This window comes from Triturus cristatus, chromosome 8 (genome assembly GCF_964204655.1).
Source record: "Triturus cristatus chromosome 8, aTriCri1.1, whole genome shotgun sequence".
Classification (NCBI taxonomy): domain Eukaryota; kingdom Metazoa; phylum Chordata; class Amphibia; order Caudata; family Salamandridae; genus Triturus; species Triturus cristatus.
The window spans coordinates 743,274,879-743,295,908 of NC_140591.1; the positions used below are offsets into that span (position 1 = coordinate 743,274,879).

The 21,030-nt window shown below is 40.7% G+C and overlaps 1 protein-coding gene across 1 annotated transcript in view; it reads left to right on the forward strand.

Moving 5' to 3' along the window:
* Nucleotides 1–21,030, forward strand: part of ASMT (acetylserotonin O-methyltransferase) — a 255,792-nt gene that overhangs the window by 27,838 nt on the left and 206,924 nt on the right. Inside the window, exon 2 of the mRNA XM_085622161.1 lies at nt 20,434–20,608. Within this exon, the coding sequence (XP_085478287.1) occupies nt 20,434–20,608 (175 nt within the window). The remainder of the gene's footprint in view (nt 1–20,433; nt 20,609–21,030) is intronic.

The following is a 21,030-nucleotide window of genomic DNA, read 5'->3' on the forward strand; positions in this document are numbered from 1 at the left end:
ATTGGTGGTCTCCAGTATTTGCAACGGTGGGTTAATGTAAATAGCAAAAAGTAGAGGCGAACAGGGGCATCCCTGCCGGGTGCCCCTAGATATATATACAAAAGATGACTCTTTCCCCATTGTACAAATTCTTGCCCGTGGTCGTTTATACATAGTCTGCAATGCTAACAAAAATTGGGGACCAAACCCCATCTTTCGCATTGTAGCCCACAAAAACGACCACGATACTCGATCGAATGCTTTTTCGGCATCTAAAAAAATTACACCTATATGCTTTTGACATGTGGTAGCATAGTCTATCAGCGAGATTACCCTATGTATATGATTTACCGTGCTCCTACCAGGCAAAAAGCCATGCTGGTGATGAGATACCAACGGTGATATAACTTGTGCTAGCCGAGTTGCAAGGATTTTTGAGTACACCTTACTGTCAGCATTTATTAATGATATCGGTCTGTACGACCCCGGGAGCCTCAGAGGCTTAGCCTGCTTCTTAAAAATCACTATATTGGCATCATCACAAGATGGTGGGGGGTTCCCTCATTGAGCTTCTAAAAACGTGGCTAGCATATCATCCTTGATGATTGAAAAAATTATCCGATAAACCTCCAAAGGGAGCTTTCCCTAGCGCTAATCCAGCTAACGCTGTCTGAAGTTCTAGCATGGTTATAGGAGCCTCTAGCTCTTCCCGTTCAGCTAGCCCTATCTCAGTTAAATCTAAGTTGTGGAGATATTGCTCTATAATGCCCTGCGCCACAGGATCTTGAGTATATAGTTCTTTATAATACAAATGAAGTACCTCCATTATACCTTCCATAGTCTCAACTACGCCCCCTTTACCAAAATGTCTATTCGCTGGGAGGTTTGTCTGCCCCGCATCCTTTGAGCTAAACATCTGCCAGTTGTCTCCCCATATTCATATCTTTCTGTCTTATATATATTAAAAACTGAGCAGCAATTTCTTGGCTCCATATCCCATTCATTCTAGCTTTGCAACAGGCCATCTTAGCTTGCATCTCTTTACTATCCACATTTGCTCTAACCGCTTGTATAAGTTCACATTCAGCCTTCTTTAATTCCTCACATAAACCCAGCATTTGTTCTTTCTGTTTTTTCTGCTTAGCCCAACCATAACTAAATGTTTCACCCCTTAGCCCTGCTTTCAAGGAATCCCAAATCATTGGTTGAGCAGCCGATCCTTTATTACTCTCTAAAAACAATGTAGCCCAAGTTTGAATATGATGAATATATTCCTCATCACTTAAAAGTGTTTTATTAAATGTGAAAGGTCGCTGCTCACTTGAAAGGGTAAAGCTAACAAGATCCATAACCACAGGCCCATGATCTGATGAAATACGGGGCCACACCTGTATCTTTGAGCCCACAGTCAAAAAACGAGGTAGAAAAATATAATCCAACCGAACAAACTCATTATGTGAGGATGAATAAAATGTATACCCAAGATCACCATCTCCATGATTCCCTACCGTCCATCCATCAACTAATCCATGGTTCTGTAACAACTGTTGCAAAGCCCTAAACACTTTAGGCTTACGCCCTTTGTACTTGGCAATATATGGTTCCCATGTCTGTGCTTCCCCGTGTATATTAAAGTCCCCAACTAATATCAATGGGGTCCCCCAAAGAGCCAACTCAACATTTAAAAACTCCAAACTCTCAGCCTCGTCCAAATTCGAGCCATAAACTGTGCATAGCACAGTCTTAATCCCCCCTAAAATACACTCAGTAATGGCCCACCTCCCAAAATTATCCACCCTCTCTTTACCCGTGCTGATTATGCTATGACGTGCCATAATCGCCACCCCCCTATTCATAGTAGATTGCTTGGAAGTTGATAGTAATTTAAATCACAGCTCAGATAATGTCCTACAATTATCCCAGGGTTCATGTGTCTCCTGCAAACAGAGAATATCGGGGTTAATTAACCGCAACTCAGCAGTAACACGCTTCCTCTGAAGGACATTGTTTAACCCACAAATATTAAATGAACATATGCGCAGCCTCCTATCTGCCATTACTTATTAAATACCACATGGCCATCAATATACCTGAACAATAAACTCTATGATTCCTACAACACATGCTATGAACTGAGTTTTTACCCTTTAACACCTTCCCACCCAACCCTCTACACCCCAAGTGACCCTCTATACCCCCATGACACCATCCCACAAGTCCCCCCCACCCACCCTGACCGTGACCCTCCCCAAACAATAGGGCTTTAGGGCCAATTGCCCTTGTGATGCTTGGTGAATAGCCCACTAGTACTCGCCTCTCCCGCATCATTATATATATATATATAGATACGACTAAGAAAGAAAAAACAGAAAGCAGACAAACAGAAGATAGTAAAAACTAATCCAAAAAGAAAATCATGTCGTTCAATATAAAGTCTGTTACCTATATATTTATCCTCAACCCAAAGATAGAAGATATTCTTTGGCTACAACATCAGAAGTGAAAAAACAGGTCTATCCCCTGTTTACAATCTTTTAAGTAGAAAATAGAAAAGCTTGTGTGCTATTTGCTTGAAAAGGAGTGATCAACTGCCGCAACTGCCATCTCTTCTCCACTGTAGAATGACAATAGTCAGGTCTCTTCTTATTTGGTCTAGCCAAATCGTACAGTGCCTGCCTAGCCAGAAAATTATTGAGGGAAATCAGAATTGCCCTTGGCTGTTGCAATACTTGCCCACTCTTTACGGGCCATTGTCGAAACGGAAATCTATGTCCCGCTGTATTTCCTGCGACCAGTTCCATTCTTTCAGCTCAGGGAGTGCTTCCTCAAACAGCTCGACTACAAATTTTTGAGCATCTTGCCCCTCAAATCCTTCTGGCACCTCCAAGATGCGCAGATTATTACGACGCAGGCGTTTTTCTAAATCGACCAGCTTATCATGCATATCATCTTTATTGGCTTTTATGTCTGCAACAGCATCCTTTTGAGCCACCATCTGATCTTCTAGCAACGAAATACGGGTCTCTGCTTCCCCCATCCGGGCAGTAAAGTCGATGCAAGTTTTCGCCAACCGTCTAACTGTATTTTGCAGCTTTCTACATGCAGTATGTGTTTTTAAATTTTCTGCCCTCGTTTCCAACCTATGCACTGAGATTAATCTATAAATCGCTTCCAGTGATGCATGACCTTGTATCTCCTCTACCGGGCCCCCACTGGCTTGGTCAGATAAGTCCAGACCTTCGAGCAGCGGCCCCCCACTAGAGAGCTCCCAATCAGAGGTTTCTGTCATCGCTAATCCGGTCATTCCATCCTTAGCTTTCTTCCGTATAGTTTGTACTTCTATAGACATACCCCCCAAAGAAGGATTTTTAGTGTGGTTGCCTTCCATAGGGGTAACATCACCAAGCCCCTCCTCGTGAAATTGGAAATTTCCTTCTACATCAGACTCTTCCGACTCTTCCGAATGCTCTGAAAGCTAATAAAATTCACTATCCTTACTACTAATAATAGGTTCATTCCTATCATTACTAATAATACCCATCTCATCGATTAATGCTGGTTCATTAAGAGTGTCAATAATGCCCTGGTGTGGTGCAGCATGTTCCAAAGGTAAGCAACTCTCCTCAATAAATGAGCCAAACGGCTCAACCCCCCCTTGTTGGGCATTAAGGGTATCAGATTTTGAAGAAGCAGTCAAGGAAGTCACCGCTTTTTTGCCAGCAGCCGCTTGAAAAATCTGCGATATCTTAGGTGTCCCTTGTACAGAGCCCGTACCCTGTGGAGTACTATCCTGACGCTCAGCGCCAAACAATTCTTTAGAGTCTTTTGCTGCAAGTGCTGCACGTGTTCCTACCGCAGCCTCCCCAGTGGATCTTGTTTTCCCACCTCGAGCAGCTTTAGGTGCCATATCAAGCCTCCAGTAGTGTCCAACAATGTCCCAAAGCACACAAAAACAATGAATTTCAAACTCCCCAGCTGTTATATTTTGTTGCTTTTTAAAAAAAAAATTTTTAACACAGGCTTATTGCAGAGGATTAATATATAATTGATTAAATAACAAAAAAAGTTTGCCCAAAAGGTTCTTCCCGTCGTTTTTCCCGTACTCTACCAGCTCACAGCCAAGACCAGTTTTTTTGTTTTACGGAAGATTTATCTGGAGTAGCTTTATATCTGCTGACCTGGTTCTCTGGCTATAAAGCAGCTCTGCTGACCTGGTTCTCTGGCTCTAAAGCCGCTCTGCTGACCTGGTTCTCTCCCTCTAAAGCAGCTCTGCTGACCTGGTTCTCTGCCTCTAGAGCAGCTCTGCTGAACTGGTTCTCTGGCTCTAAAGCAGCTCTGCTGACCTGGTTGTATGGCTCTAAAGCAGCTCTGCTGACCTGGTTCTCTGGCTTTAGAGCAGCTCTGCTGACCTGCTTCTCTGGCTCTAAAGCAGCTCTGCTGACCTGGTTCTCTCCCTCTAAAGAGCTCTGCTGACCTGGTTCTCTGGCTCTAAAGCAGTTCTGCTGATCTGGTTCTCTGCCTCTAGAGCAGCTCTGCTGACCTGGTTCTATGACTCTAAAGCAGCTCTGCTGACCTGGTTCTCCGGCTCTAGAGCAGCTCTGCTGACCTGGTTCTTAGGCTCTAGAGCAGCTCTGCTGACCTGGTTCTCTGGCTCTACAAAGGCTCTGCTGACCTGGTTTCTCTGGCTCTACAGCAGCTCTGCTGACCTGGTTCTCTGCGCTCACGATGCACGCACCCGACTTCGCGAAAATATATTTAAAAACTAAGTTTATTATAAGTACAAATATATTATTTTTATGAATATCTTAGATAATCTCTTGCCCTAATATGTATATTAAAGACACGTACATATCATTTTGGAACATAACATTTTTTGGCAGGAGTCGCGCACCCAGCGTGCCCCTTCATGTATATGACGTCACGCGGGACCCGCCACCGTTATGCGCATGTGTCACGAATGCGCGGGAGCAGGAGTCGCGGACTGGTTGCATACCAATCGCGCACATCACGTAATATTAAATGTATATGATGTAACTGAAAAACACGCAGCCTTCACACACCATACGTGGATCCTTCACAACTTTTCTAAAATGGCGTCTAGAATCCACGCACCCACCGTGATGTGTACGCTTTGAGTGCGCAACTCCGAAAAAAAATTGGAAAAAGAAAATAATATAAATCTATTAAAATAAAAAATGAAAACAAAAAATTAGTAATCAATATTTCAGTTTGCATGCTTTACAATTTTTTTTTGCACTTTTCAGAAAAATATATATAATGTTATTTAATTAATACAATATTTATCAATAAACAGTTAAAAAACTGTAGAAAATAAGTGCAAAAAAATAGGTATAACTACTATCACACTTAAAAATTAGCATTTAAAAAACCTTTGAAATTCACTGAAAAAACCATAGATTTCAGAGACATTATAGTTATAAATTAGCATTTAAAAAACCTTAGAAATTCACAGAACAAACCATAGGTTTCAGGGGTGTTATAGTTAGCTGGACATTCCACTTGTACAAAACCATAGAAATTCCTCCGTTATAGTTAGTTCTGCTAACTATAACTCGCGCGCCTGCAATTCACGGCTGATGATGTCACATATTACATCATTCATGAGATGGCCAGTGACATCACTGATGACATCACTGATGACATCTCAAATGACATCACTGATGACATCATCCAGTGAATGTGGTTTAGTTTGAAATTTAAATATGTATTATATATATACCAATCTGTATTGAAGATTGAGTGGTTATATAAATGTCTGGATGGAGGATTTAGTAGCTGTCTGTTTAAGTGAGTAATTAAAAGTGTCTCACCTAATACATTGATTAGTAACTAAACTATGTGAATGTGTGCCTCACTGTCTCTGTTGTTGTATAACATGCTATATCAGTTGGTCACTAACTACATGAGTGTGTATATTAGTTATTGATTAGTTGGGTGAGTATTTATATGGGACACTAAGTTTGAGTGTGGTTGGATGGGGTGTGTGTAACTCTATGCATACATGTGTGAATGGTTGATTGACTAGGTGTATAGGTTTAAGAGTGCATGTGCAAACAGTTGTTTGGGTGACTGAGTGTATTTATTTGTGTGTTGGTGAGCGAATATATGTTTTAGTTGTACATCTTCAACAAAGTAAAAAAATAAAATGCATTGTGTCTGAGAGTTGGTGTATATAAATAAGCATATATAAGACTCAGTGATTGTGAGAGTAACTATATGAATGAGTGTATAATTGTAATGGTGATTTTTTAACATATTAAACTATGTGTTTGAATAAATGAGGTTTTGTGTGTATAATTGTGTAAGTGAGTAAATGTAAGTGTGATTAATTTTTTAATGAGTGAGTAGGATGACTGCATAACCGACTAAGATGACTGCTGATGTGTCAATGTCTATATATGTGTATAAGTGCATTTGATAGTGTTCTATTAATTAGTGACTGCATGTAAAAGTGATTCTGTTGTTGAATGGGCAGTTGTGTGTGTAGACTTAGAAATCAGTGAGTGGGTATGAAGTAACTGGTATTGGTGTGTCAATGGTTTCAAATATGGTACTCTGTATTTTACAGTGAGTAATGAAAGGTTATACTAGTGTATGATGAGGTGCATCAGATTGTCACGTGGATGATGTCATCAGTGATGTCATTTGAGATGTCATCAGTGATGTCACTGACCATGTCATGAATGATGTAATATGTGACATCATCAGCAGTGCATTACTTTAATCCAAAAAGCTGGCGGCCATATTGGCCTGGTCACAATGTGAAAATTCAGGAATTGATACAATAAAGAAAAGAACTCAAGTGTTAATATGCACACAATGTCATTTCAGCATATCCCAGTGACCGCCATACCTGTATGTTCGTCAACATGACTTATTCATAATAAACATACTTAGAATTGCAAACATCAACATAAACAATGGACTACACATTACTTTAAAGTGAAAGGCTATCGGCCATATTAATCTGGGCACGTTGCGTATTATAATGGTTCTTATACGAAAGAAAAGGAAAAAAAGGGGTGTTAATATATACACACTGTCCCTAAATAAAGTTCTAGCGAGTATAGTTCCATTCCATTCACAGCTCATTTGAGATGTCATGAGTGATGCCATGAGTGATGTAACTGACCATGTCATGAATTATGTAATGTCTGAGGTCATTAGCAGTACATTGCGGGGGCGTAAGTTATAGTTAGCTCAGGTAACTATAACTGCTGAATTTCACTGGTTGTGTATGAGTGAAATCTGAGTCTAACTATACCGTCCCTGTAATCTTTGTTTTTTTCAGCAAATTTCTAGGTTATTTTTAACATTAAGTAAGATGCGTATCACAATGGATGGTGGGGGCTTGGAAGCAGTGCCTGGCATCGTGCTGCCCCCACCCAAGCTTGCTGCTCCTACTAGCCATCCATTGTCCAAGTCCATGTCCCTGCTCCCTTATTACAGCCCTGTGTGGCCGTTGTTCTGCCGCTGGCCTTCCCGCCTTCTCTGAGCAGTTAGCTTGCTGCCCCATCCACCTCCTCCCTATCCTCTGTTGTCTGAATCCATGGACTAGCCTCCTCCCTCCTGCCATGCATGGTCTGATGTGCTGCCACTGCCCTCCATTTAGCATGATGTACAAGTCCACTCCTCCTGCCCTCCAATGCCCTCCAATGCCCAATTATATGCCCCATCATTGACCTTCTGCTTAGCCTCTGTGCTTAGCTTGCTGCCCCTATTCTCCTTCCCCCTGCACTCCGATGTCTTTGTGCATGCCCCTGCTCCATCCTTTTTGCCCACCATGTTCCATGGACCTGCCACTCATATCTACTCTGAGTGTTCTGTTGAGCTGCCACTCCCCTCCCACCTGCCTAGCATTGTCCGATGACTGTAACCTGTCCCTGCCACCTCCACCCTGCCTGTCCACATTCCATGCCCCAATCTCCTTCCTCCTGTCCTCCATGGTCCATTTTACTGCCACACGCTTCTGCCCTCCCTGGTCTGTTGTGCTGCAACTGCTCCTCCTGCCTGCCCCGCGTGGTCTGTTGTGAGGCCCTTTCCCCTGAACTCTCTTGTCTGTGCCCAGGTCCTGACCCTCCCTTCTATCTTCCACGGTCCTTTGTGCATGCCCCTGCATCCTCCTTCTTGCCCATCATAGCCATTGTGCTGCCACTAACCCTCCTGCTTGCCATGCATGGTCCTCTGTGCTGCCACGGCCCCTCCCACCTTCCCTGTGTGGTCAGCTAGCTGCCCCTGACCCCCTCCCACCTTCCCTCCATGGACTGTGTGTATACCATCATAGTCTCACTGTTGCTCTCCATGGTGTGTCTTGCTTCTAGTGCCCATCCTGCCTGACCTCCATGGTCATCTTGCTGCTCATGCCCGGCCCCCTTGCCCCCAGCCCTCTGTTTCCATGTGCAGACCCCTATTCCCTCCCTCCTGGCTTGTCTGTTCCATTGTAATGCCCCTGATCCATCCCTCCTGCCCTTTATGGTCTGTTATGCTGCCGCTTTCTCTCCTGTCTGTCCATTATGGTCAGCTAGCTACCATTGCCTCTTTCCCCTCTGTTCTCTGTTGTCCAAGTGCATGGTCCTGTCCCCTCCCTATTGCTTTCTATGGATTGTTGTGCTGCACTCCCGTCCCGCATGCCTTGTGTGGTGTATTGTGCTGCTGCAAACCCTGATGCCTGCCCTGTAGGATCAGTTTGGTGCACCTCTCCATGACCTTCCTGTCCTCTGTTATCCGAGTCCATGTCCCTACCCCAATTCATCCTGCCTTCCATGATCCAATGTACCATACTAGCTAACATTTTGAACTTGGTAAGAGGGAGATTTTGAAAAAAAACCTAGGGTATTGATTTTCCCCTTTGACTTACATTGAAAAAGAGGAGATTGTAGACAGGAGACAGATCAAAAAAAAAACCCATTTGGCCTTAAAAACATTGGACGTTTCCTGGCTGAATCGGGTCTGTTGGCATGTATGGTTGTACTACCACTGCCTAATCCTTCTGCCCACAATGGTCTATTATATTGCCACAGCCTCTCTTGCCAGTCCTGTATTGTTGGTTTGTTGCTCCTGCCCCCCTTTCCTTTTTGCCCTCCATAGTCTGTTGTGCTGCCAATGCCCTTTCTGCCTGCCCAGTGTGGTCAAATTGTTGCCCCTGCACCCTCCTACCTGCCTTCAATTTTCAGAGTCCGTGCCCCTGGCCTCTGCCTCTCAACAGTATCCTAATGAACAACTAGACTGCTAACATTCTATAATTCTTACAAAAGTGTGGAACTCCTGACGTCATCTTGATGTAATCAAAACTGTAATACCTAGAGCATTTCCTTTAGAAATTACATATATGAGAGGGTCTTATTTGCATCCAAATTATGGTTAGTGCTCTAAAAAAATAAATGAGGACATATTTTCTGAGTTTTCAAATAGCGACAAAACAATAATTTGTTATCTTTATGTTTATTTAACCAGTTGACCACTTGATTAAATGTTGCACTTAATCAAAACTGTAATACCTAGAGTATTTCCTTTAGAAATTACATATATGAGAGGGTCTTATTTGCATTCTCTTTTTTAGAAAGAAGAACAAAACTTTGGTTTTAAATTCTCGTCCGTCCTGAGGAAGGTGCTACTATTGTAACCTATGCACCAAAACGCGTCGACAGTGGGACTTTTTAAAGCATATGAAATGTATTTGTGTAGTATTTAATTTGCAATTTTGAAAGTACATGATTTGAACTGTGTGTGACTCTGAGATAGATACCGTAATACGGAATTGTTAGATAGCATATATAAGACTGTACCAGAGCACCCAATCAGAGTATATATTGAATGCAATTTTAAAATATGATTTTATTGAACATAAGTGTTTTCCTATGAAAAATAAATTTTGAGAGTAACAAAAAGTATATTCTAGTCTGGAGTTATAATATTTGTCCAGTGTCACAGTCAAAAATCAAAGGTTATTGATCTAAATGTGTAGGCCTCGTGGTCACCAACTAAAAGAGTAATACACAGAAAGGAATCTTTTTTGATAAATTTTTAACCAGTTGACCACTTGATTAAATGTTGCACTTAGGGGAGAGGATGTGTTGTTACTTCCAGAGCTGCAGACTTTGCCACTGGGGAACCAGGTTGGAGTTTCTGTTTCAGCTCGACATTCTGTGATTCTGGTCAAATCACTTAATCTCCCCATGTCTACAACCAAAATGAATTTGTTCTTGTGTGATTTAACCAATGCTCATATAAAGCACTCCAATACCTGACAAGTCTGCACTATATAAAACTGCAAAAACAAAAAAAATAAAAAGTGTTTTGCACACTGTCATTGGGCTACATGTGGGCTACATCTGGGTGATATTTGTGCTGCATTTGGGCTCTTTAGTCTCTGGTGGCCATTTTGGGAGATTTATTTGTTTTGAAGTTTCCTAATTTCCTCATTTACTGCAGTCTCCTCAGTAGGAAATGCTTTCAGTTTTTTACTTTGATTCCATCAACAAGGTAGTCAGATATGTCACACAATTGCCATAAATTCTGAATGTTAGCACACTAGTTGCTCATTAGTTCACTGTAGTAAAGCTACTGCTCACCACTGAAGTCTGCTGCTGGTAATAAAAGTGCATGTTTCAGTCTGCATGTCAGAATTGTTTAATGAAATAGAAGAGGATTTGAGAAGTCTCTCAACATGTGCCCTAATTTTTCTTTCTTCAGCACTAATCATAATTTCTATGGCAAAATGAACCCCCTCATTGTGTTCCTTTTTAAATTAAATGTTTTAAGTGTTACCAGTTTATTTCAATCAAGATGGCTTCAGGTGTGCCATACTTTTGTCATAAGTAAGACAGTAAGCACTCTAGTTGTTCTTAAGAACACTCTGGGACATTCTGTCATTGGGCTATACTTGGGCTACATCTGTGTGATATTTGTGCTACATTTGGGCTCTTTTGTCTCTGGTGGCCATCTTGGGAGACTTATTTGTTATGAAGTTTCCTAATTTCCTCATTTACAACTTCTCCTCAGTAGGAAATACTTTCAGTTTTTTACTTTGAATCCATCAAGAAGGCATTCAGATGTGTCACACATTTGCCATAAATTCAGAATGTTAGCACTCTAGTTGCTCATTAGATCACTGTAGTAAAGCTACTGCTCACCACTGAAGTCTGCCTCTGGTATTCAAAGTGCATGTTTCATTCTGCATGTCAGAATTTTTTAATGAAATAGAAGAGGATTTGAGAAGTCAAAATGTGCCCTAATTTTTCTTTCTGCAGCACTAATCATAATTTTTATGGCAAAATGAACCACTAATTTTGTTCCTTTGCAAATTAAATGTTTTAAGTGTTACCACTTTATTCCAATCAAGATGGCTTCAGGTGTGCCATACTTTTGTCATAATTAAGACCGTTACCGCTCTAGTTGTTCTTTAGAACACTCTGGGACATTCTGTCATTGGGCTATACTTGGGCTCCATCTGGGTGATATTTGTGCTACATTTTGGCTCTTTTGTCTCTGGTGGCCATCTTGGGAGATTTATTTGTTATGAAGTTTCCTAATTTTCTCATTTACTGCAGTCTCCTCAGTAGGAAATGCTTTCAGTTACTTTGATTCCATCAAGAAGGTATTCAGATATGTCACACATTTGCCATAAATTCTGAAAGTTAGCACTCTAGTTGCTCATTAGATCACTGTAGTAAAGCTACTGCTCACCCGAGAAGTCTGCTGCTGGTATTAAAAGTGCATGTTTCAGTCTGCATGTCAGAATTTTTTAATGAAGTAGAAGAGGATTTGAGAAGTCAAAATGTGCCCTAATGTTTCTTTCTGCAGCACTAATCATAATTTCTATGGCAAAATTAACCCCCTCATTTTGTTCCTTTGCAAATTAAATGTTATAAGTGTTACCACTTTATTCCAATCAAGATGGCTTCAGATGTGCCATACTTTTGTCATAATTAAGACCGTTAGCGCTCTAGTTGTTCTTTAGAACACTCTGGGACATTCTGTCATTGGGCTATACTTGGGCTACATCTGGGTGATATTTGTGCTATATGTGGGCTCTTTTGTCTCTGGTGGCCTTCTTGGGAGACTTATTTGTTATGAAGTTTCCTAATTTCCTCATTTACTACAGTCTCCTCAGTAGGAAATACTTTCAGTGTTTTACTTTGATTCCATCAAGAAGGCATTCAGATGTGTCACACATTTGCCATAAATTCAGAATGTTAGCACTCTAGATGCTCATTAGATCACTGTAGTAAAGCTACTGCTCACCAGGGAAGTCTGCTGCAGGTATTGAAAGTGCATGTTTCAGTCTGCATGTCAGAATTTTTTAATGAAATAGAAGAGGATTTGAGAAGTCACTCAAAATGCGCCCTAATTTTTCTTTCTGCAGCACTAATCATACTTTCTATGGAAAAATGAACCCCCTCATTTTGTTCCTTTTTAAATTAAATATTTTAAGAGTTATCACTTTATTCCAATCAAGATGGCTTCAGGTGTGCAATACGTTTGTCATAAGTAGGACTGTTAGTGCTCTGGTTGTTCTTTAGAACTCTCTGGGAAGCTGCAGTAGAATCAACTGACAGTCTCTGCCCTTGTTGGATGTACATGTTTTAATGAGAATGTCAGACTTCATTATCACATGACTGAGAAAGATAATGTGAATTTACAGAAAATATGCTCTCAGTTTAGCTTATAGATCACCTTCCAAAATCTCTGTGGGAAAAGCATGAGAAACTAGTTTTCTCTCAAACATGATTCATGATATCCCAGCAGAAGGCTTTTTCAAATGGTAAAATCACCTTAGAACACACCACAATTCCTAAAATGAGTATGGTACCATCAACAAATGATTTATAATGTAACTAATGTCTTAAAACCTTCTATTAACTGCAATGCTTTTTAATGAGGTGCTATCATGTATATTGGCCCCAAGATGGCTGCCAACACTTCTTGGATGAAGTGCTGACAGCCAATCATATCTCACGATGAGATGTGTGGTTAGGCTCCACCGAGATATATATATATTTATTTTTCCATTAATATTTTAAAAACTACTGAATGGATTTACACCAATTAACTAAAAGGCACGACTCTGAAACAAGGGCTACCTTTTTGCCAAATTTGGTGTAATACCCTTCAGCAGTTCAGGCTGTAGCTGTGACTAAAGGTTCCTATGGAAAATTGCATGGTGAAAACACGTTTTGGGACCCCCTTTTTTCTTAGCCACTGCTTGACGAATCACCCCGAGACTTTCATTATAGGAGCGGACCGGAGCTGGCCAAAAGTTTTGAAAATTTTGCGAAGATTCGTCAACCGGCGCCAACGTTATTGGGAATAGAATGTTGCGGATTTCCTATGGAAAATAGGTCTTAACTAAAACTTCCTACAGGCAACCGCCAGTAGGTAATATGTATATATATATATATATGACCCCGGACCCCACCTATTATGCACTACACGTATATAATACTTACATTTTAGAAGAGTAGTCGACGGACACATGAAATATAACTCATGATCCATTGTCTTGGTCACATCAATCCTACCAAAAATCAAAATCTGTTAGCAATACAGGTCACATGAAAAAAATATGGTACTTTTGTCCGACCTCTCCCCATCCTATTAAATTATTGGCCCAACAGACTGTACTACTGGGAACCGGTAAGTAAGCTGGTGATGCACACCTGTTCTCATAAGATTAGTTATAAATACTACGAACTCTCCATTGTGTTGTCAAGGTCAGTGAGTAATGATTTGTTTAAATTGTAACCAGACAATATGGGAAAGGAAGAAAAATCAATCAACTATTGTTAATGATAAAGCTGTCTGAAATATTCCTGCTGCAACTTTATTTCTCAATGAACTTTGTGTTTTATGTTCATTTTCTGTTGAGATCATTTTTTTGCATTCTTTCCTATGTGACTACAAATATATATAAGCTGAGTAGTTCGTAGGCTGAAGCAGACACTATGGCCACAATTGTGTATGGGTCTCCCATAACAAGTGGATAAATAGCCCAGGATTGGGATGGCATACTTCAGCAGTGCATGCAAGTGCTTATGTGATGAGAGAGTTTTGTGTGTGCACAAGCAACTGCTTTCACATTTCTGCTTTATGCACTGTATATCACATCTTAGCAACTGAAGCTACAGTTGGTGTAATTTTATAGCGGTGCCTATGCTACTGAAGAGTGAAAATAGGGGGTATACTGTTCCTTACTGACTAAAGCAGACTCTCAATGGGATCTGTATGAAGTCACTGGGAGTATGCGCTCATAAGGGCAAGTTTCATCACCCACCTGAAGGTGGCATGCTTCATCATTGGGCTTGCTCCTCATTAGGCTGGTGCTGCAATGCCCAACTGGCCCCGCGATAGGGCTCTTTATTGAAGAACTTTTAATTGCCAATGGTTGACTGGCTTTTGTGAGTGTCTTTTCAGTCTGTGGGTGAGAAGATTGGAAAAAGGATGTGAACTATAATCAACTAGAGGGCTGGTGGGGCTATCTATTTAATATGGTTCCAAATCTATGTTAAGTTAAAAACAGAATAAGAAATTATTAGAAAAAACCTTTTAAGTGTGTACTTCATGGTGCAAGATCAAGTGAGTGTACCTAGATCTTAGTCAATGGTCGACATGTTTCATGCCTCAAATATGTCGAAAATCGATCAAGTGTCATTTCTTCACAACCTTTGACGTTGCATACCTAAGCTTTTGAAGGGAGGCAACCTACGTGTGTGTCTGGGTTTCCTCGCTATGATGAATGGTGTGAAAGTTCACCCTAAACCAAACTAAGTCATAAACACTCACGTCATTGCATGTGTGCATCACATTACGACAGGTTCACTGGCAGAATATCGACTGACAAAATTTCCCCATACACAAATATCGAGTTATAAATATCGATGTAAAAAATATCGACATCCTATATTATAATGGTAAGTACAAAAATAATTTTTAAAAAATGTATGTAAAAAATATAGTTGTACAAAATATTGATTTTAATATATGTATACAAATTATATTAAATATATTAAATAATAAAATTTACTTTTCAAAAATAAATTAGATTTAATATACATTTTAACAAATACATTTAATTTAACAAATCTAAACGTATGTATATAAAATGTGATATATATATATTTACTTTAAAACAATCAATAAACTATTCATTTGAATTTATTTTATAATTGTATATATGACAATTTACAAATATATATATATATATATATATATACATATATATACATATATACACCAATAACTTAAAATCTGATTAAAAAAACATTATATTATAAATTAAACCATTAAACTATTTAAAAGTCTTTAAATTTAAATTTGCCACTTCAGTGAGTGCAACAGTAGGTAAAGTGTTGGATAGCGGAGGGGTAGAAATTACTTTTCCCATTCCTGTGAGTGCAACAGTGGGAAAAGTGTTGGGTAGCAGAAGGGTTAAAAACTACTTTACCCATTCCAGTGAGTGCAACAGTAGGTAAAGTGTTGGATAGCGGAGGGGTAAAAATTACTATTTCCACTCTAGTGGGTGCAACAGAAGGGAAAGTGTTGGATAGCGGAGGGGTAGAAAATACTATTCCCATTCCAGTTAGTGCAACACTAGGAAAAGTGTTGGATAGCGGAGGGGTAAAAAATACTATTCTCACTCCAGTTAGTGCAACAATAGGGAAAGTGTTGGATAGTGGAGGGGAAAAAAACGAATATTCCTACTCCTGTCAGTTCAAAATTAAAAACAAACAAAATATCACCAACACAAAATATTAAAAGATAAAATAAAATCAAAAATATATAAAAATATTTTAAAAATCTGAAAAATAGAAACCTATTATAATTTAAATGCATATGACAAATACCTAGAAATATTATATTAAATACATTTAAAAATAATTCATAAACAAATAACTATTTTTAATATGAACTCATTTATAAACAAAAGCATTCATTATTACATAAAGTTAATCTTTTTTATTTCCTACCCCATAACACCGCACAATTCACGACACAGATCAAAAATCTTTAAAAAATGTACCTCCATAATTAACCTAATTAACTATCAATTAAAGAAATATTATTAAATAAAAAACAAATCAAAACAGATAAAAATTAATTTACTCCCCAAACGTTACCCCTATAAAACCTAAACTCACACAAAAAATAAACAATTACCCTAATTGCTTATCAATTGATGAATTAATAATAATGATCTATAGAGAAGTGGTTCTGTCTGGAATGTAACAATTTATTTGTTCAAATGTAATTAATATATCCAAAACATTCAATTTTTAGTGAAAATCATTTACCAAATCAATAGAAGACAAAGGTTCAACATCACATTTAAAGAACCAATTAGGAATACGCTGCACACACCACAGGTAAGGAGCTGAAGGGGGACAGCCAAATACTCTGTGTGCATCCTATGAGAACAGATGCTATCCTTTTGGGGGCACTTTGCTGTATTCCAATGTTGTAGAGTCTGTTGATGAGGGTGTGGTGGGAGAGGGTGTTGAATGCAGCAGAGAGGTTGAGGAGAATCAGGGTTGCAATTTCTCCACAGCTGAGTAAAGTTCTGATGTCTTCAGCAGTGGCAATCAGCGTGGTCTCATTGCTGTGGTTGGCTCGGAATCTTGATTGTGAGGCATTGAGTAGGTGGTTTTCTTCCAGGTATTCAGTGAGCTGTTGATTGATGGCTTTCTCAAGTACTTTGACCGGGTAGGCTTTCTCAAGTACTTTGACCGGGTAGAGGAGCAGGGAGAACGGTTGGTAGTTTTTGAGGTTGCTGGGGTCTGCAGAGGGTTTCTATAGGTGGGGTCTGTGTGTTTCCAACTATTCTGGAATGTTGCTGTGGAGATGGAGGTATTGGCTGTTGGTCGCTGGTTGGTTGAGGTTGTTGAGGCTGAGGGTGGTGGGTTGTGGCTCAAAGGTGTTGTAGATTTTGGCAATCTTGCTGTGGACGTGGTCCTAGAGTGGTCACAGAGTTTTTGTGATGGGTGGATGGTGTTCTCTGTGGCTGTCGGGTTGGAGAATTCCTTGACTATTTTGAAGAGTTCCTGTGTGTGATTGGCGGCGGTGTCGATGCAAGCAGTAATGGCTGATCTCTTGACTTCCTTGATGCGCCGGTGGCAGTTGCTGAGAGCTGCTTTGTGGACGGCTTTGTTAGAGGGGTCCTTGGTCGTGTGCCATCGCTTCTCGAGTCAGTAGCAGTTGTGCTTGGTGGCTCTGAGATGTACCAACTGGTTTGTTTAGTGGTTCTGTTGGCTTTTGCTGGTTTCAGCAGGCAACTCCATAGGCGCACTTGGTGATCCAGGTGTAGAAGTTCTGAATGGCCTGTTCAAGGTCTGCTGAAGTTTCAGGTTGTGTGGTACTGAGGGCCTGTGTCCATTGGGTGTCAGTTACCTTGTCTCAGCTGCAGTGGGTGGCGCTGTGGTGCTTGATGATGGTATGCTGGGCGTTGGAGATGGTGAAGTGATCAATGGTTTGGTCAGTCCATGAGAATTCTGTGACATGGGTGAATTTGATTTTGCCACTAGAGATGACAATAGGGTCGAGTGTGTGTCCGACTTTGTGCTGACCAGTGCTTAATCCACCAGTAAACAACCCATGTGTGAACTTCGGAAATCACTGCAAACAAAAACAAACATGCACGCGTTGTGAGGAACCTATGTGAACATATTATTGGTAAATGCTCATATTGGTGTAAACATATTGGCTGTCTCACCCTCCACATTGTCGGTAAGGTCCCCGAGGATAATGAGGACATACTCACATTATTCAGGCATCAAAGATATAGATACATCTCTTAGTAATCGCTGTAAAGATCTATACTAATCAAGAAGTACTTGATACACACGTAAAGAATTATAAGTAAGTACTCAATATCAAATCTCCCGAGGGCCGGGCTCCTAGTTATAATTTCTTGCACTCCGTGGATCACCAGTGCATTAATCTACCGCCAGCCTCACATCCGCAGATGAAAGAGAGGCCAATCTGAGTCGGTTATAATGGCCGCCGGGGAAGGGAAAGAAACCTAATTACCGGGCGGTGGCCTGGAACTGAACCCAGGGTACAGCAACCTCATGGAGTACTGCGAGGATATAATCATAATGATGATTGGGATTTGGCAATCCGCAGTGCGCAGCCAAGACTTGCCCGTATCATGATGTACTCAATGCTGTTAAAAAATGAGAATTGTTGCTTGGTAACCATCAAAGTGTAGCCGAGCCACGAATGTGAGCGTGCATGTCGCTGTTGAAGCAGGAGGCAGATGGATCACACACAAGTGGCACACTGATGGTAACAGTGTACACAGAGTAAACGTTATAAAAATGTAAAAGCAAAACAGCTAATGTATGCCTCAAATGGGGCGGTGCAGAACGTTTATACCATGTGCTCATAGTGGAGGTATCTGGGAATGCACTTAAATCACTCTGTATCAGGGGACGTGGATTAATGAGCATGTAATTGATCTGTGTCTAAATATAGAAAATCAAAAATGGAGTATCAGAATGACCCCTTCTGGTCCTTGCATGGGTAGGTGGGCATAATTCCATCATAAGGACCCTGCGGTCTTACAATCTTGGTGGGTTAGGTATAACCACTGATCTGGTACCCCAAGAGGACATAGTTCTGTGGGATGGTGTGCAAGATATTTCCTCTCGTCAAAGAAGGAGAATGGTCAATTTGAACAACGTGCCCTTGTCTCTGCAGGGATTCATTAGCGGATGTCCCCACAGCAGTGTGAGTATAACAGAGTCACAAGGTTAAAGTATAAAGACCCTCAAACCCTGAAAGGGATCATGGGAAGTGAGAATGGTTTTTGGTAAATCCAGATCTCAATCCATGGGATCTTTTCATTATGTCCATTGATATACGTTTTCAGCTTAAAGACCCACTTTTTTTCTTTCTTGAAGGGTCTAGTGGGTATGTTATCCCCTTGTATAGTCTCCAGTATGGTCCCACTTGTGCCATCTGCAAAGTGATTGACTGTGTTGGAGTGTGTGCTCAGTTTTGAAGTGAGGCGGCAGCACCTGATATTACTGCGGTGTTCGTCGATTCTCATTTTGATTGACCTGGTGGTCATGCCTACATACCTGAGGCTGTAACGGCAGGAGATAAGATAGATACAGTGCCCTGTCTGACAGTTTGCGGGTTTTAATAATTTCCATCATTCTCTTAAGCCCACGTCAATCTCTTTAGTTGTGTATGTCCAGTGGCCTACATTGCACCACCCACAGGGATAATGTCCCATCACGGGGGTAGACCCCAGGAAGTGGTGATGCTCTTTGAGACTCCATTCCCTCGAGGTCTGGTGTGTATCATGAGATCTTGGATATTACTGGTACGTGTGAATGTGAAGAATGTTTCTCAATCTTGGTGTCCCCACTGTAAATCTTAACTCACATCCTTTTTCCAATCTTCTCACCAACTGACTGGAAACACACCCACCCAAGTCACCCATTGGCGATTAAAAGATATCCAATAAAGAGCTCTGTTATGAGGCCCATTAGGCATTACAGTGCCAGTCCGACAAGGAGCAAGCCCAATGCCACCTTCAGGTGGGAGAGGGCACTCGCTCTTATGAGCGCATGCTCCCAGTGATTTGGAACAGACCCCATTGAGAGTCTGCTTTGGTCAGTGCATAACTGTATGGCCCCTATTTTCACAGTTCTTGATTAGAGGAGATTGTGTACTGGTCTAATATTCTCCTTGTCCTCCCAAATATATATGACTTATTCAACTGAAGCCTGTGATATTTTATGAGTAAAGTGGCCATGTGCAAAACAGCTGCAGTAATGGAGAATGACTACTTTTCACCAATACATATCATGAGGCAAAAACGCATACATCCTTGAAATGCTGAGAGTCCACAATGTGATGGAGCACCCAACGAACTGATATGGCTGAAGGGACTTCACCCAACAAGATAATCATTGGAAAGAGATTACCCAAAGCCATTTCTGTATGTTTAAAGCAGTGTGTGGTGATGACATGAGGTCTGGCTACCCAATTAAAGCTGTCTGTAGCTAGACCTAAAGAACAGGTATTAAAAGAAACATGGAAGAGAAGCAGGAGAGGGAAGATGACAGACATGACTGATATGGGCATCAGCAGGACACCAGCTAAAAATGGAGAGAGGAAAGAAGGAAGAGAGATGAAGGGGGCAAGGCCTTGCAACAGAGGATTATAGGGGAGTAAAGGGAGACAGACTAGAGACAGGCAGGCATGTGGGCCATAGGAAGCAGCAGCCCACGCTAGACTGGGCCGTGGCAGGGGAGGGGCCATTCTATATACAGAAGGTGAATTCCAATAGGGGTTACATTGGCTGTATCATTATACAGTAGAAACATTTTCAGCAGGTGACATCTTCTCCGAATAATACGTACATTAAATTGATTTTCAAACTTTTCTGTTACTTAAGTATTGTATTTTAATACCACTATCCTCTAGGCAATGTTTACTGCGTGTGAACTGGGCGTCTTTGACCTGTTACAGCAGTCAGGCATCCCCCTGTCCTCTGCCACCATTGCTGATCGTCTGCACACCAGTGTTGATGGAATGGAAAGGTTGCTCAGCGCATGTGTGGGATTACAACTCCTGGAAATCGAGATGAACACAATGGAAGGTACTAACCATATAAACATGCAAGGTTTGGCTAAACTAAGCATTGCAATATCTATCAGTAGATTAAAAACATAAAAGTCGGAATATCAGGAAAAAAAATTGTGAGTATTTAGTTTCCCAAACTCTAAATCACCCACTTAGTATTTAGTGCATAAGTGGAGATCTTGTAACTAAAGTTTCCCATTGAAGGTTGCCTGCATTAACTGCCCCATATATAACTGTGTACACCTGGCATTTGGTATTTACAATTGCAATTGCTTTTCGTTTTCTTCTTCGAATAATGTTTCCTTTTGGCTTGGCATTTCGAACTTGCTTCATGTAACACAAATGATTTATTCATCTTCCCTTTAAACCTTTTTATTTCTTCACAGCAGAGACTTGAAAGTTCTTTATATTTGTTTCAAATAGTACACTAAAATGAAG